General features: G+C 44.3%; 2 protein-coding genes across 2 annotated transcripts in view; one reads left to right on the top strand and one right to left on the bottom strand.

Annotated features, from left to right (window-relative positions):
* LOC115478369 overlaps positions 1-1608 on the top strand; it is a 112754-nt gene extending 111146 nt beyond the window's left edge. Inside the window, exon 17 of the mRNA XM_030215670.1 lies at positions 1421-1608. Coding sequence (XP_030071530.1) covers positions 1421-1494 — 74 coding nt within the window. The 3' untranslated portion in view covers positions 1495-1608. The remainder of the gene's footprint in view (positions 1-1420) is intronic.
* Positions 1609-9624: 8016 nt separating this feature from the next.
* Positions 9625-16663, bottom strand: part of IL12A (interleukin 12A) — a 31809-nt gene continuing 24770 nt past the window's right edge. The window contains exons 3-6 of the mRNA XM_030215669.1: positions 14913-15023; positions 14759-14800; positions 14561-14662; positions 9625-9786 (exon numbers count right to left, since the gene is read on the bottom strand). Of these exons, the coding sequence (XP_030071529.1) occupies positions 9625-9786; positions 14561-14662; positions 14759-14800; positions 14913-15023 (417 nt within the window). The remainder of the gene's footprint in view (positions 9787-14560; positions 14663-14758; positions 14801-14912; positions 15024-16663) is intronic.

Genomic DNA, 16663 nt, shown 5'->3' with positions numbered 1-16663 from the left:
CTCATTGATCTAGCAGTAAGGGCTCATGTGCAACCCATGTGGTAACCATGCAGCATGTGCCAACATGGGCATGCTGCTGGTTACCGCCGGGAACGCCCCCACGGTAGAAAATAGAAAATTATTTTCTACCGCGGAATTCGGCACATGCCAAAATCAGAATTATTGCTGGGCACATGCTCTACCCTGGTGGTAGTGCCAATTGGGCATGGGCTACCCGCATGTTAGCCCTCCCGCGCCTTTGTAAAAGGGCCCTTGAGTGAAGTGGAATGGGTAGATATGAATTGCTTGTTTACTCTTTCCAAAAATAGTAGGATTAGGGTGCACACAATGAATCTACTATGTAGTAAATTCAAAACAAACTGGAGCAAATAATTCTTCACTCAACTTGTAATTAAACATCTTGTTGCTAGAGAATGCAGTAAAAGCAGTTAGCTTATCAGGGTTTAAAAAAAGGTTTGGATAGTTTCCTAAAAGAAATGTCCATAAGCCATTATTAAGCTTGACTTGGGAAATCCACTTCTTATTTCTAGGATAAGCAGCATAAAGTCTGTTTTAATGTTCTTGGATCTTGCCAGGTACTTGTGAACAAGATACTGGGTTGATGGGCCTTCTGTCTGTTCCAGGATGGCAACGCTTATGTTCTTATGTAAGATTTTATTGTTTAGTTTATAATTGCTATTCTACTTTTCCCCTGAAATTCTAATAAATAATGATAGATAATAAAATGGGCCAGCCACTCATTGCTTTTTTAAAATGATTTGCTGTCATTTAAGACCTATCCATTTGTAGCTGTTTCAGAATTTATTTCTATAGAGAATTATAATGAGCTATAGTTTACTCTTCGGGGGTAATTTTCAATACACTGCACCAATTTGCAAAAGTAAGCAACTGGTAAAAATGCTTTTGAAAATTACTGGCTTAGGGGCCTGTTTACTAATCTGTTCTAAAAGTTTGCAATTAGTGTATGTTAACATCAGGAATGAACTTGTGATAACTGGAAAATGTTTCTGGTAACTATTGGGGGCATTCCTGACACTCAGAGGATGGCAGCCATGCAGCTAATGTGAAGTACATAAGGATTGCCATACTGGGACAGATCAAAGGTCTATCAAGCCCAGCATCCTGTTTCCAACAGTGGCCAATCCAGTGGCAACATCCCCAAAAAAGTACAAATCATTTTAAGCTGCTTATCCCAGAAATATTTTCCCCAAGTCCAATTTAATAATGGTCTATGGACTTTTCCTTTAGGAAGATGTCCAAACCCTTTTTAAACTCTGCTGAGCTAACCACCTTTACCACATTTTCTGGCAATGAATTCCAGAGTGAAGCAATGGTTGTTACTGTATTTTGTTATTGTAATGCATTAGACAGTGCTGTCTTATCAGTTGACTACATTTCTAAAACTTTTTTTTTTTTGTAGGATTTTCAAACCAAGCATGTCTTCCACATAGAGAGATCTTAGAAGAGAATTGTGAAGGACCTTCGTCTGTATAAAAACTGAAGTCTGTAACTATTTCAAAAGGTGCTTGGTTACAAACATATTACACATTTTACAAATACCAGCAAACAAGCAAGAAGAAAGATTCTAAAATTCTAATGTGTGTTCATAAAAACATCATTTATTAAAATTGTATTTTACTACAGCTGAAGGAAGAACCTGAAACTGAAGCAAAAAATATTATGGTTCAAATTTCCACTAAACTATATGAACATTAATTGAATGTTTTGTTGGAGAGGTACAAAATAATTTGTGTGATGTTGCTGGAGGAGTATTTTTTGTCCATCCAAAAAGGCACTACAGTGGCCATTTCTTTTTTTTTTTTCCATGAAATTTTGACTGTAACAAAATCAACCTCTTTTCTCCCAATGCATTGTGGACTAGATTGTGTATATGGCGGCAAAAAAAAAAAAAGAATGCTAAGCACTATTCTATAAATGGTGCTCTGAGTTGGGCATCATATATAGAACAGCGTTTGCCACCGGGATCCGCACCCAATTTTAGGCACGAGGATTTATACCAAGTGAAATCTGGTGTAAATCAGGGGCGTAGCTACAGGGGGCCACAGGGGCCTGGGCCCCCGCAAATTTCATCCAGGCCCCTGGTTTGGCTGGTGGGGGTCCCCAACCCCCGCCAGCCGAAGCCTTCTTTAGCTCCGGTCTCCGGTGCAGCCGCGTTCGCTGCCCTGCTCTTCTTTCTTCTTGCTCCTCCTGTGCGCGCTGACGCTCTTTTACGTAAAACTGGGAAGGAGTGTCAGCGTGCACAGGAGGAGCAAGAAGAAAGAAGAGCAGGGTAGCGGCTGCGCTGGAGACCGGCGCTGAAGGTGGCTTCGGACGGCGGGGTTGGGGACCCCCGCCAGCTAAGGTATTTGTTTTTGCGGGGGAAGCGGCAAGGAGGTGAGGGGAAGCGGCAAGGAGGCGAGGCGGTGGGGGGGAGGGGGAGGCGGGGCGGCACTCAAAATGTGCCCCCAACCTCAGGCTCTGGCCCCCTCCCACTGTGGGGTCTGGCTACGCCCCTGGTGTAAATCCTTGTGCCTTACACCGCACAAATTCCAGGAATGCTCCTGACCTGCAATGCCCCTCCTATGCTCATGCCCCCTTTTTAGTTCCATGCAGAAACATTTTTGCATGGATCCCAGCACCTAAAGATGCTGCCCTTAAAAAATATACTCCAGTTTGTTGGCTCTAAATGCACATGTTATTGCAGAGTTCTAGAAGTGTTTTGGCATTGAATAAACCTGGATTTTATGCAGTTTTTAAAAACTCGACACAAGGGTTGTCCAAAACCGATGCAGTTCATAAGAAGAAGGGACTATATTTTTATAATTTCTTAATTTAGCTTTTTTTTAGCTGAGTTTTTAGATAGATTTTATATTTTGTATATATATATATGTGTGTGTCTTGTATTTAATATATTGCATTGAATTTATGAAATGTATTACTGTTTGTTAAGATGACAGGGTATAAGATTAAATTAGAAATAGATTTAGGAGGTAAAGTTGTCAAGCTGTGTTAGGGCTTTAAGTCACATTGGTGTCCTTTTACAGAGAGGCGGTAAGGCCAATGTGGGCTTACCGCTCGCTTTTTCAGTACTACTGCCGGCCCAACGCAGCTGCTGGTGGTAATCCCGCCCCGAGCGTGTACCATTTCCGGGGGGGGGGGGGGGGGGGGAAGAAAACCCCAAGAAATGGCTTGCGTGGCGATAACCCAACGGTAATCAGGCATCACCGCACGCTGCCTGGTTACCACTGGGTGTGGGTGGTGGTAAGGGCTTCCCGTCGCATGGTCATGCGGTGAGAGTTCTTTTACCACACGACCATGTCTACCTGAGGTCTTTTTACCTACTGTGGTAAAAAGGGCCCTGGCGCATGGGAAAAACAGCTCCCGCTACCAGCGCAGGGCCACTTTTCCCACAGCTTAGTAAAAGAACCCCATTATAAGCCCCTTAACACGACTTACAGGGCTCTGACATAACCTGACTTAATTTTCCACGATGATATTTAAGTCGCCACAGGTTACATAGTAATGAGACTCAAAACATTCACATGCCCAATTCCCCCCCTCCCCACCAAAGATACCAGCACTCACCTCTCCACACGTCAAAGACCCTTAAAGGGATTACCTGTAAAGTCATTGCTGGTCCTAGCATTAGCCTCGTACAACTACCACTAGGAGTCATGAACTACTGGGCATTACGCCTGCTTAAGGACCCTCTGGACCACCAATTACTTTACATGTAACCCCTTTAGTGTTCTTGCACATGAGAAAGGTGTGGGTGCTGGTATATTGGAGGACTGGGGGTGGGTGGGAGCTGGGTGTTGTGTTGGTATCTTTGGAGGCTGGAGAGGTGGGTTGGGTGTTGGTATCTTGGTGCCCCCTCCCCCAACTCCCCCTTCATTATCTCCTCAGACCCTTGCTGAATTCTTTCACAACAAGGTTCAAAAGATAAACCTTGCTTTCTCTACCTCACCACCTCTCCCTCCACTAGTCCGTTCCCCTCTCTCTCCTTCCCCTCATTCCCTTTCCTCCTTTCCTGAAGTTACTATTGAGGAAACTACACTTCTCCTTTCTTCCTCAAAATGTACCACCTGTTCCTCTGATCCCATTCCCACCCACCTTCTTAATGCCATCTCTCCTACTCTTATTCCTTTTATCTGTCACATTCTCAACCTCTCACTTTCCACTGCAACTGTCCCTGCTGCCTTTAAACATGCTCTGGTCACACCTCTCCTTAAGAAGCCTTCACTTGACCCTACTTGTCCCTCTAATTACCGACCCATCTCCCTCCTTCCTTTTCTCTCCAAATTACTTGAGCGTGCTGTTCACCGCCGCTGCCTTGATTTTCTCTCCTCACATGATATTCTTGACCCATTACAATCTGGTTTTCGCCCTCTCCACTCAACTGAAACTGCGCTTACTAAAGTCTCCAATGACCTATTACTGGCTAAATCCATAGGTCAATATTCCATCCTCATTCTTCTTGATCTTTCCGCTGCTTTTGACACTGTCAATCACAGCATACTTCTCGATACCCTGTCCTCACTTGGATTCCAGGGCTCTGTCCTTTCCTGGTTCTCTTCCTACCTCTCCCTCCGCACCTTTAGTGTTCACTCTGGTGGATCCTCTTCTACTTCTATCCCTCTGCCTGTCGGCGTACCTCAGGGTTCTGTTCTTGGTCCCCTCCTCTTTTCTATCTACACTTCTTCCCTTGGTTCATTAATCTCATCCCATGGCTTTTCCTACCATCTCTATGCTGATGACTCCCAAATCTACCTTTCTACCCCTGATATCTCACCTTGCATCCAAACCAAAGTTTCAGCGTGCTTGTCTGACATTGCTGCCTGGATGTCTCAACGCCACCTGAAATTAAATATGACCAAAACCGAGCTTCTCATTTTCCCCCCCAAACCCACCTCCCCGCTCCCCCCGTTTTCTATTTCTGTTGATGGCTCTCTCATTCTCCCTGTCTCCTCAGCTCGAAACCTTGGGGTCATCTTTGACTCTTCTCTCTCCTTCTCTGCTCATATCCAGCAGACCGCCAAGACCTGTCGTTTCTTTCTTTACAACATCCGTAAAATCCGCCCCTTTCTTTCCGAGCACTCTACCAAAACCCTCATCCACACCCTTGTCACCTCTCGTTTAGACTACTGCAATCTGCTTCTTGCTGGCCTCCCACTTAGTCACCTCTCTCCTCTCCAGTCGGTTCAAAACTCTGCTGCCCGTCTCATCTTCCGCCAGGGTCGCTTTACTCATACTACCCCTCTCCTCAAGACCCTTCACTGGCTCCCTATCCGTTTTCGCATCCTGTTCAAACTTCTTCTACTAACCTATAAATGTATTCACTCTGCTGCTCCCCAGTATCTCTCCACACTCGTCCTTCCCTACACCCCTTCCCGTGCACTCCGCTCCATGGATAAATCCTTCTTATCTGTTCCCTTCTCCACTACTGCCAACTCCAGATTTCGCGCCTTCTGTCTCGCTGCACCCTACGCCTGGAATAAACTTCCTGAGCCCCTACGTCTTGCCCCATCCTTGGCCACCTTTAAATCTAGACTGAAGGCCCACCTCTTTAACATTGCTTTTGACTCGTAACCACTTGTAACCACTCGCCTCCACCTACCCTCCTCTCTTCCTTCCCGTTCACATTAATTGATTTGATTTGCTTACTTTATTTATTTTTTGTCTATTAGATTGTAAGCTCTTTGAGCAGGGACTGTCTTTCTTCTATGTTTGTGCAGCGCTGCGTATGCCTTGTAGCGCTATAGAAATGCTAAATAGTAGTAGTAGTAGTAGTAGCTTGCATCTTCGGGGCTGGGAGTGGGTGGGCCTCGGGTGGGAGGGGCTTCAGCTGAGGAGCCTTGCTCTGGCAGCCTGATGCTCCTGAATGACTCGGAAGCAGTGTTATTCTTGTCACATGGGATTCAGCAGCCTACAAAGATTGAGATACCGCAGGTTGCTGAATCCTGTGGAAAATCAAGGCACGGTAATAGATCGTTTTTTTTACCACACTTTGATAACTTTCCCACTAAGTCACATTATTTGCCCCCTTAAAGCAACTGAAAGGGACCTAAGACAGCTGGACTTGTCGTTACCTTGATGATATTTAGGTCACCACAGGCTACATTGTAATGAGATGCAAAACATGCAAATACACGTAAAGCAGCTCATTACTGTGTAAAAACTATAACGTGACTTGCAACCCCTCCCACCATCATAACACCCCCTCCAATCAAGCTCCCTTCTCCCGAATGAAGCCCCCTCATCCCCTGATCAAGCCCCCTGGTTGCAGTTTTACACTACCACCCAAGGCACCCTCCCTCCCATCAGCAAGGGGCTAAGGACCCTGTACCTAGTGATCTAGTGGGTCACCTGCAGGATTGATCTGTATTTGCTCCTCTCCTGCTGGCACTGCCTCCAAAATAGCACCCCTAGCAGAAGTCTTGCAGTACTACATCCCGACCTGCAAAAAAAAGTAGGAAAGCCCTCCAAAAGTGCTGCATAAAATTTGCAGTTATAACAGTAAAATCCCACGTTTAAATGTGCTAACTGCAAATTTTAGCTCACTTTAGTAAAATGGCCCCTATATATGTATCAATATATAAATATGTAATATATGTGTATATATAGTATAATTTTTAGATGTATGACATCTATTTAAGAACATAAGAATAGCCATACTGGGTCAGACCAATGGTCCATCTAGCCCAGTATCCTGTTTCGGAGAGTGGCCAATCCAGGACACAAGTACCTGGCAGAAACCCAAATAGTAGCATCATTCCATGCTATCAATCCCAGGGCAAGCAGTGACTTCCCCATATCTATCTCAATAGCAGACTGTGGACTTTTCCTCCAGGAACTTGTTCAAACCTTTTTTTAATCCAGATATACTAATCGCTTTTACCACATCCGCTGGCAACGAGTTCCAGAGCTTAACTAATCATTGAGTGAAAACATATTTCCCTCTTTATTTTAAAAACTTCATTGAGTGTCCCCTAGTCTTTGTACTTTTTGAAAAAGTAAAAAATAGATTCACTTTTACCCATTCTACACCACTCAGGATTTTGTAGTTCTCAATCATGTCTCTCCCCTTAGCTGTCTCTTTTCCAAGCTGAAGAGCCCTAACCTCTTTAGCCTTTCCTCATATGAGAGGAGTTCTACCCCCTTTATCATTTTGGCTGCTCCTTTTTTAAACCTTTTCTAATTCCACTATATCTTTTTTGAGATACGGCAAACAGAATTGAATGCAATACTCAGGGTGAAGTTGCACCATGAAGTGATACAGAGGCATTTATAGTATTCTTGGTCTTATTTTGCATCCCTTTCTTAATAATTCCTAGCATCCTGTTTGCTTTTTTGGCCATTGCTACACACTGGGCAGAAGATTTCAGTGTATTATCTACAATGACACCTAGATCTTTTTCTTGCATGGTGACTCCTAAGGTGGACGGTAGTTTAAGGTAATTATAATTTGGATTATTCTTCTAATGTGCATCACTTTGCATTTATCCACATTAACTTTCATCTGCCATTTGGATACCCAGTCTTGACTCTTTAATTTTCTCAGGAGTTTCTCAGGAGGAACTTTGCCAAAAGCTTTCTGAAAATCTAAATATACTACATCAACTGTCTCACCTTTATTGACAATGTTTATGCACGCCTTCAAAGAAATGAAGCAGATTGGTGAGGCAAGACATCCCTTGTCTGAATCCATGCTGACTTTGTCCCGTTAAACCATGTTTGTCTATGTGTTCCATAATTTTATTCTTTATAATATTTTCCACTATGTTGCCCAGCACTGAAGTCAGGCTTACCGAGCTGTAATTTCCTGGATCACCCTGGAACCCTTTTTAAAAATCAGCGTTACATTGCCCACCCTCCAGTCTTCAGGTACTACAGATGATTTTAATGACAGGTTACAGATCACTAACAGCAGATCAGTAATTTCATGTTTGAGTTCTTTCAGTATCCTAGGGTGCATGCCATCTGGTCCAGGTGATTTACCCCGCTTTAATTTATCGATTTGGCTCAGTACATCTTCTAGGTTCACTGTGATTTCTTTCAGTTCCTCCACATAGTTTTTAGAGGATCATTCTGAGAAAGTGACATTAGAGTAATCATGGTTTTTGAGTTTAATTATCAAAATCTTAGAGGGGACCTAGGGGCCAGAAAGATAATTGAGGGGAGTGTTGCAAGGCTGAAAGTTTGCTTAGGGAACCTAATACCTATACACTGCATTTGCTGGCCTGTGCTCGCCACTTAAAAGCTTTGTGTAGTTCCTAAGTGTAAATCTCCCAAGGAGAAATTAGCAATCCAGAAGCACTTTTTCTAAGTCATAATCAGCAAACATTGAGATAATCTTGACAGCGTCTTAAGTTTATTAATAAATATTTTTTAAATAACTCAGGTTTTTACCAATAAATAGAATTCACTTCACATTTGTCACAACATTGTAAACATTAAATAGTTTAAATAAATTACATATAAATAAATATATAATATGTAAATGTTTGACATTTTAGAGACTGTTTGTCCAAAACAGTATAAATTACATTTTTTCTTATAAAGTGGAATAACTGTATCCAAAATAGTAGTTTTCTCTAACAAGCTTATAGTTTTTAATTCATTTACTTTCATGGGCAATTTTTAAAATATATTTAGTAAGGCACTATCTTCTACCTCTGCTCTGGGACCAAACAGATATTGTTGCATGTAATTCTACAAAAAATCTTATTTTTACTATAGCACTATCTAATTTAAGACTTGATTTACTAAGGGGCCCTTTTACTTAGCTGTGGTAAAAAGTGACCTGTGCTAGTTTGGAATGCATGAAATTGGCACGAGCTTGGCCATTTTGTACCACAGTGGGTAAAAAGGGATTTTTTATGGGGCAGTAAATGGCCATGAGTTAATATTAAAAGTAGCGCGTGGCTATTTACTTCCTGAGCCTTTACTGCTACCTATTTATTTGGCAGTAAGGGCTCATATGCTACTTGTGCAGCAAATGTGGAACGTTCCCTGCGGTAGAAAATTATTTTCTACCACAGGAAACGGTGTGCGCCAACTTCGGAATTCTGACGGGCGTCCATGCTACCCTGGCAACAGTGCCGATTTGGCTTATGCTACCTGTGCGATAGCCCTACAGCGGCTTGGTAAAAGGGCTCCTAAGAGACTTTTCTCGTGAAGACAGAGTAGGAGAAAAAAATCCGTGAAAGGCAATTCTGCAAGACTCACCTAAAGTTAGGTACCAGTTGCACACCAAAGTGTATTGAATAGTGACACACATTGGGATTGGTGCTATTAATTGGCTTATACACGGGTAAGTGCTTGGCACTATTCTATAAAATAGGCGTGCAGTTTTTTCATAATGCATGACTAAATGTGAGCCATACCTGTTAGTTGTGCACACTGCATGGTTACACTTAGGCTCAGTGCCATTATACAATTGGTGTAGGTGCATCCCATTATGGTGCCTTAATTTAGGTACCACTGTACAGAATTGCCCCCTTAGTGAGTTCAGGCCTTAATTTTTCTGTAATGAATAATGTTTGATCTGGCTAAATTTAAGGAGAGGTAGAAACTGGTGCACATTGGTTTTCCAAGACAGGTATAATGTCTTGCAGGTCCCAATCATTTTGCAGGATGTTTTGTAGAGTTCATGAAGTTAAGCACCCTGGTGATGGTCTCAATGCGAAGACGAAAGGACAACGTAACCTCACAACACTTTTTCATGGCACTGAATGATGAAGAAGGTGTTGGAGGCTTCTTTTCCTCATATGGGAATCTCAATGCCTGGAAATAAATATATGGTCAAATGTTTTTGATTCATATCCAGTGAAACATGTTCATATTACATAATTTTCAAATTGTCAGTAGAAGAAATCTTTTTTTTTGTACAAAGTATGAGTCCCTTTTACTAAAATGCATTAAAAAATGAGCTTACTGCATTTCCCATGCACTAAGCCCACATTTAATGAGTCAGTAAGATAAGGCTTTTTTGTTTTTTTTATTTGAAGTTCATGTGCTAAATGTCATTAGTGCGCCTATGATCCTTCTTAAAAAAATACGACACCAATACTGTATCAGAATTAGTTAACATTGAACTACTCTTTTTTGGTTAGTTATCACTGTGTTATTATTGAACGCTTTTCACTACCCTTGTTCTCAAATATCTGAAATGAATTGTTTATCTATTTTCTTCTAATTTTATTGTGTATTTTCTAAATTCTTTACTGGAATATTACTCTGTATTTCCATTCCGCAAATGGCGATCGCCACTAGGGTATTTGTAAGCCACATTGAGCCTGCAAAGAGGTAGGAAAATGTGGGATATAAATGCAGAAAATAAATAAATAAATAAATGATTGTCTCTTTCCGTACTTTTTCAGGTTGTGCGTAAAGTTTAGGCACGAATCCCATGCATAACACTCAATTTAATCTAATTAGTCCAATAATTGCTTGTTATAAAGCTAGTTATTGGCACTAATTTGCTTGTTATTCAATTAACTTGTGCGCACAAATCGAGACTGTGGCTAAATTTGAATGCATAAATTTTGGTAACCTGTACAGAATCAGGCGGTTAGTAAGTGGAAAATGGCAAATTTGTGCAAAACCTTTTAGCATGTTTTGCAGTAAGGAAAGGGCCTTTATATTATCTCAGTCTCTTGTTTATATTCAGCGGTATCATGTTTTGCCATAAGGATTTCCCTGACATCATATCATGTATAAGGAGACAAATTCTTTATTCTTGGTACATTGTTCTTTCCCTAACAGTTATAATTGATTTCTCCTGTATAGCTACTGCCATTTTAATGATTCCTTTGTCTTTCAATATATTTTGTGTATAGACTCTGTCATTTTAAATTAAACATTTAAATGTGACCATCAATTGATTATTGTGTACTTAAATCCAAAGCCTTGGCAGTATTTGTAAACTGATTACAAGGATTTTGCTTAGTTGTGATTAGTTCTGGATCAATTTGCGTACAGATGACAAAACCAATTAAAATGGACGACAAAGAACTATTTATTTCATGAGACCTCGTTGGCGTCTCTCTGAGAATGACGTAAATGAAAAATATGTCTTGAGCAAATTTGCTGTATGCTGCTAAACTGGTTATCAAGACTCCAGGTCACCATAAAGATCAAACAAGTTGATTTCCAATATTTTTCATTTAGCACAAGATGTCTCTTTTTAGTTTGTGGAAATCCAAGTTTTTTTTTAAAAGCCAATCACACATTTTAGCTCTGCTTTTCAGCAATACATTGGTTTTATACTTCTTGACATGACGATCATATCTGTACTATTCCATTTTTGATAGATAATTGTGGATGAAGACTGATAAATATTTCTGAAGGAGGTGTCATTGCCCATATCTGCAATAATGGAGAGTAACAGAGATAAGCAAACCTGAGGTAAACACAGTTGGGCTAGTCATCAGCGGGAGTTATGCATTCACTGGTGGTGGCAAATACATAGCTTCCCTATCTTTAGATGTTTAAAAATTATTCAGATAATATTGGGATGTTTAAGGCAGGGGTGTAGCTGTTGGGGGGGGCCACGGGGGCCTGGGCCCCCGCAAATTTTGTCCGGGCCCCTGGTTTGGCTGCCGAGGGTCCCCAACCCCCGCCAGCCGAAGCCTTCTTCAGCGCCAGTCTCCGACGCGGCCGCGTTCGCAGCCTGCCCCCTGCTCTTCTTTCTTCTTGCTCCTTTGCACGCTGATGCTCAGCAAGCGTATTTGTTTGTGAGGGGAAGCAGCGAGGAGGCGAGGCGAGTCAGTGGGGGGGGGGCAAGGAGGCGAAGCGTGGAGGTGGGGGGGGGGCGGGGCGGCACTCAAAATGTGCCCCCAACCTTGGGCTCTGGCCCCTTCCCACTGTGAGGTCTGGCTATGCCCCTGGTTTAAGGGCCCTTTTACAAAAGAGCATTAAGCCTTTAATGGGTGGTTAATGGATGGAAATAGAAATGCGTTAAAGTTTACAGTCTAAGGCCCTCATAATCAAAAGCCCCGCGCTGTTCCAAACAGTGCTCTAAAGTAGCGCTGGAACAGCGCGGGGCTTTACCGCACCGATGATCAGAGATAATGCATGCAAATTTAAGCAGCGCAATTATCTCTGATCATTGGGTAGAAGTGCGGGTGAATTGTGCCTGAGCATGCGCTCAGCACAATCCTCCCGCACTTGTTTGACAGGTCTGGGCTGTCAAAAGCCCAAACCTGTCAAACACCCTGCACCGTCAACTAACACCCTGCCCCGAGGCCCGAGCAACGGAGGCTGGAGGTCCGGTGGACCTCCGGTCCCCCTCACAATCCCACCCCCCCAGGTTCAGGGAGGGTTGGAGATTCAGTGGGTCTCCAGCCCCCCCAACCCCCCCGAAATTGGTCCTTGGTGGTCTAGTGGCCGCCGGCAAAACCCCCTCCCACCCAGCGAGTGACGGGGGGGGGGGCTGGAGGTCCGGCGGACCTCCAGCCCACCCCAACTCCCCCCCCCAACGTCCGAGCGATCCCTGGTGGTCCAGCGTAAGGACAACCCCCTCCCGGCCCTCCTACCTTAGTTGGAGGAGGGACGCAGCCTGCCTCCCTCCTCTTGGTTGACAACACAGCAAAATGGCAGTGCCCAGCCCCACCCAGTGCATCCTGGGATGCGCTGGGCAGGGCTACAGACCATGTAAGCTGAACCACCAGGGATCGCTCGGACAACGTTGGGGGGGGGGAGTTGGGGGGGGTTGGAGGGGGTTTTTGCCGGTGGCCACTAGACCACCAGGGACCAATTTCGGGCGGTTTGGGGGGGGGCTGGAGACCCACCGGATCTCCAGCCCTCCCTGAACCTGGGGGGGGGGGTGGGATCATCGGGGGGACCAGAGGTCCACCGGACCTCCAGCCCCCTGTTGGCAGCCTGGCAGGTTTGCTTTGGGGGGGAACGGGGGCCTGCCAGCATGCAACTGCATGCTGGACAGGGCTCACCATTCCTCCCCAATGATCGGCAAACCCTAACGCCAGCTCGGAGCTGGCGTAGGGTTTGCTGCGGCCAGCGACCCAATCTTTGGTGCGCTGGTCACTGATCATTGGGGATGAATGCGCTGAGCCCTATTTAGCATGCATTTGCATGCTACTTGCGCAAAGAGCCCTCGAGCACGTTGTTTCACGTGCTCGAGGGCTCTAATCATGGGGCAGTAGCAAACGCTGGCGCTAGTATGGCTCTAACAGCCTCTAGCGCCGGCGTTTGCTTTTGATCATGAGCTCCTAAGGGCCCTGTTTACTAAGCCATGCGAGAGGCTCGTTATGGGCATCTTCATGATTAGCTGCTGTTCCACTTCAAATTGACTGATGGGGGAGGAGCAATGGTCACACAGTAGAGGCCACTTGTATATGCCCAGAGAATTTTTCCAGACTTTTGTGGACTTTGGTAGAGCCAGTCAACCTTGGCTTCTTCAGGTATGATGCCACTCATGTGCTTGGCTGGCTAATTTATCCTTCTGTCCATGGAGAACCTCTATTACAGGTAAGTAACCTTCCCTACGGGTGTCAATACCAATTTCAGAAAACCACTATTAACACCTGGTGAACCCCACAGCGATTTCGAGGGGGCAAGGTTTGGTCATGATTAAAATCTACATGTGTATTCCCTATCTTTGAAAAAAGAAATAAATGTGTATGAGAAAATATTGCCATGTTGGGTTTTACACCAGCTCAAAGGGATGCATAGGTTTAAAAAAAAAAAAAAAGTGTTCATGTTGGCAGGGCTTTACAGAAGGGATTAAGGGAGTCATTCTCCCTAATCCCATAGAGTTTATTTCCTTCAAAATGAAACCAAGTTGAAATTACAGCCTCAGACTTACTGATGACACTCACACATGTAATAGTTTGTAAGATGGAGCAGCTGTATGTGGAAGTTGTACCAACACCCCCACGTGGAAGCTGTTCCTGTTGCACATACTGGTAAAAACATGTGCATTCCTGTAGGTATTTTATAAAAGGCTCTGTTAGTACAGCTTTATCTAAAATACCCCTGGAACTGAGCATGTCCTCAGGGGTGTAGCCAGACCTTGTGGAGTCACATTTTAGTCTGCTGCCCCCCCCCCCCCCCACTGCCTTGCCGTTCCCTCCACCGCCCTGCCGCACCCCACAGCAGCAAATACCTTTGAAGCCCTCTCCAGCGCCAGTTTCCGGTGCCACCACCGCGTTCCCTGCCCTGCTCTTTGTTTCTCATGTCCTGCACACTCCTTTAAGCAAAACTGAGACTTTCAGTTAAAGGAATGTGCAGGACGTGAAGAGGAAGAGAGAGCAGGGCAGGCAACGTGCTGGCACCGGAGACTGGTGCTGAACAAGGCTTCAGCTGTTGGGGGTTGGAGACCCCCACCAGCAAAACCAGGAGCCCCGGATGAAATTTGGGGGGGGGGTCCAGGCCCCCGTGGCCCCACTTAGCAACGCCACTGGTCCTGATCTGGATGTCTCAATTCCAGTCTCTATGTTCTATGTAAAATGGGGCTTTACATGTTTTTGGTATGTAAGATGGAGCACAATGAATAAGAGGCAATTTATATATTAAAACACGTAGGAAAAAGACTTACCTCTATCAGTTTGCCTATAGTATTGGAAAGTGATTTATTGACATTGTGCAACTCAGCTTTGTAGATGATCAGGTCGTCCTGGATGGCCTTCAGGCATTTGTTCTGTTAGAAACACAAGTGTCAAATATTTGAGGACCTTTGAAGAAATGATTTTTCCAAAGAGAAGTAGGTTTCTTGTTATATCGTTTTATGACGTACCTCATCAAAAGGAGCTTTGATTACTTCCAAGCAACCTTCATTCTGGAATGAAATGTACCAGATGTTACTTCATTGTTGTTATAATCATTTCACAGTATAAAATTTACTGTAATGTGTGCAGAAGTCTTTCACACATGCATATGCAAGTCCTTACCATAGCTGATCCACTTTGTAGACATTCATTCACTGTGTTCATTTTATTTTTAATAACTTCCTTAAGATCAATCTCTTCATAAGTACAGTTGAATTGATGTGACAAATGTTCCTGTTGGAAAAAAAATACATGATAAAAACTGTTACCACATATGTGCAGTGGTATTTTAGAAAGGTTGTAGAAGTAGGAATTGAGATGTAGAGGTCAGTGCAGTTCAATTTTCACCTGTATTTTAGAACAAAATCTGCAGACGTGATAGTAACATATGGAGGGGCATAATCGAACAGAAACGTCTATCTCCATGGGCGTTTATCTCCGAGAACGGGTCCGTGAAGGGGCGGACCGAATCGTATTTTCGAAAAAACATGGACGGTTATCCTTTTTTGAGCTGGGCGTTTTTGTTTTTCAGCGATCATGGAAACCGAAAACGCCCAGCTCAAAAACGAATAACTCCAAGACATTTATTCGTGGGAGGGGCCAGGATTCGTAGTGCACCGGTCCACCTCACATGCCAGGACACCAACCGGGCACCCTAGGGGGCACTTTTACAAAAAAAAAAAAAAAAGGTAAAACAGCTCCCAGGTGCATAGCACCCTTCCCTTGGGTGTTGAGCCCCCCAAATCCCCCTCAAAACCCACTGCCCACAAGTCTACACCATTACTATAGCCCTAAGGGGTGAAGGGGGGCACCTACACGTGGATACAGTGGGTTTGGGGGGCGGTTTGGAGGGCTCCCATTTACCAGCACAAGTGTAACAGGTGGGGTGGGGGATGAGCCTGGGTCCACCTGCCTGAAGTCCACTGCTCCAGTGACCTGCATACTGCTGCCAGGGAGGTGGGTATGACATTTGAGGGTGAAAATAAAAAGTTGTGAAACGGCATATTTTGTGGTGGGAGGGGGTTTGTGACCACTGGGGGAGTCAGGGGAGGTCATCCCCGATTCCCTCCAGTGGTCATCTGGTCATTTAGGGCACTTTTTGGGGCCTTATTTGTGGAACAACAGGGTCCAGGAAAAGTGCCCTAAATTCTCGCTAAAAACGCATATTTTCGGCGAAAGGCGCCCATCTCTGATCGGCAGATAACCACGCCCCAGTTCCGCCTTCACCACGCCTTCGACACGCCCCCATCAACGTTGTCCGCATCCGCGACGGAGTGCAGTTGAAAACGTCCAAATTCGGCTTTTGATTATACCGCTTTTTTCGTTTTTGGGAGATAAACGTCTATCTCCCGATTTGGGTCACAATATAGGCGTTTTTCTCTTTCGATTATAAGCAGGATGGTAGCATAGTAGATGACGGCAGAGAAAGACCTGTACAGTCCATCCAGTCTGCCCAACAAGATAAACTCATATGTGCTACTTTATGTGTATACCTGACCTTGATTTGTATCTGCCATTTTCAGGGCACAGACCATAGAAGTCTGCCCAGCACTAGCCCCGCCTCCCACCATCGGTGCTGCCACCCAATCTCTGCTAAGCTTCTGAGGATCCATTCCTTCTGAACAGCATTTCTTTATGTTTATCCCACGCATTTTTGAATTCCATTACCGTTTTTATCTCCACCACCTCCTGTGGGAGGGCATTCCAAGTATCCACCACTCCGTGAAAAAAAACGTCCTGACATTTTTCTTGAGTCTGCCCCCCCTTCAACCTCATTTCATGTCCTCTAGTTCTACCGCCTTCCCATCTCTGGAAAAGGTTCGTTTGCGGATTAATACCTTTCAAATATTTGAACATCTGTATCAAATCACCCG

The sequence above is a fragment of the Microcaecilia unicolor genome, chromosome 10, assembly GCF_901765095.1.
Source record: "Microcaecilia unicolor chromosome 10, aMicUni1.1, whole genome shotgun sequence".
Taxonomy (NCBI): Eukaryota; Metazoa; Chordata; class Amphibia; order Gymnophiona; family Siphonopidae; genus Microcaecilia; species Microcaecilia unicolor.
The sequence above is the reverse complement of the archived record's forward strand: the minus strand, read 5'-3'. Positions and strand labels throughout refer to the sequence as shown.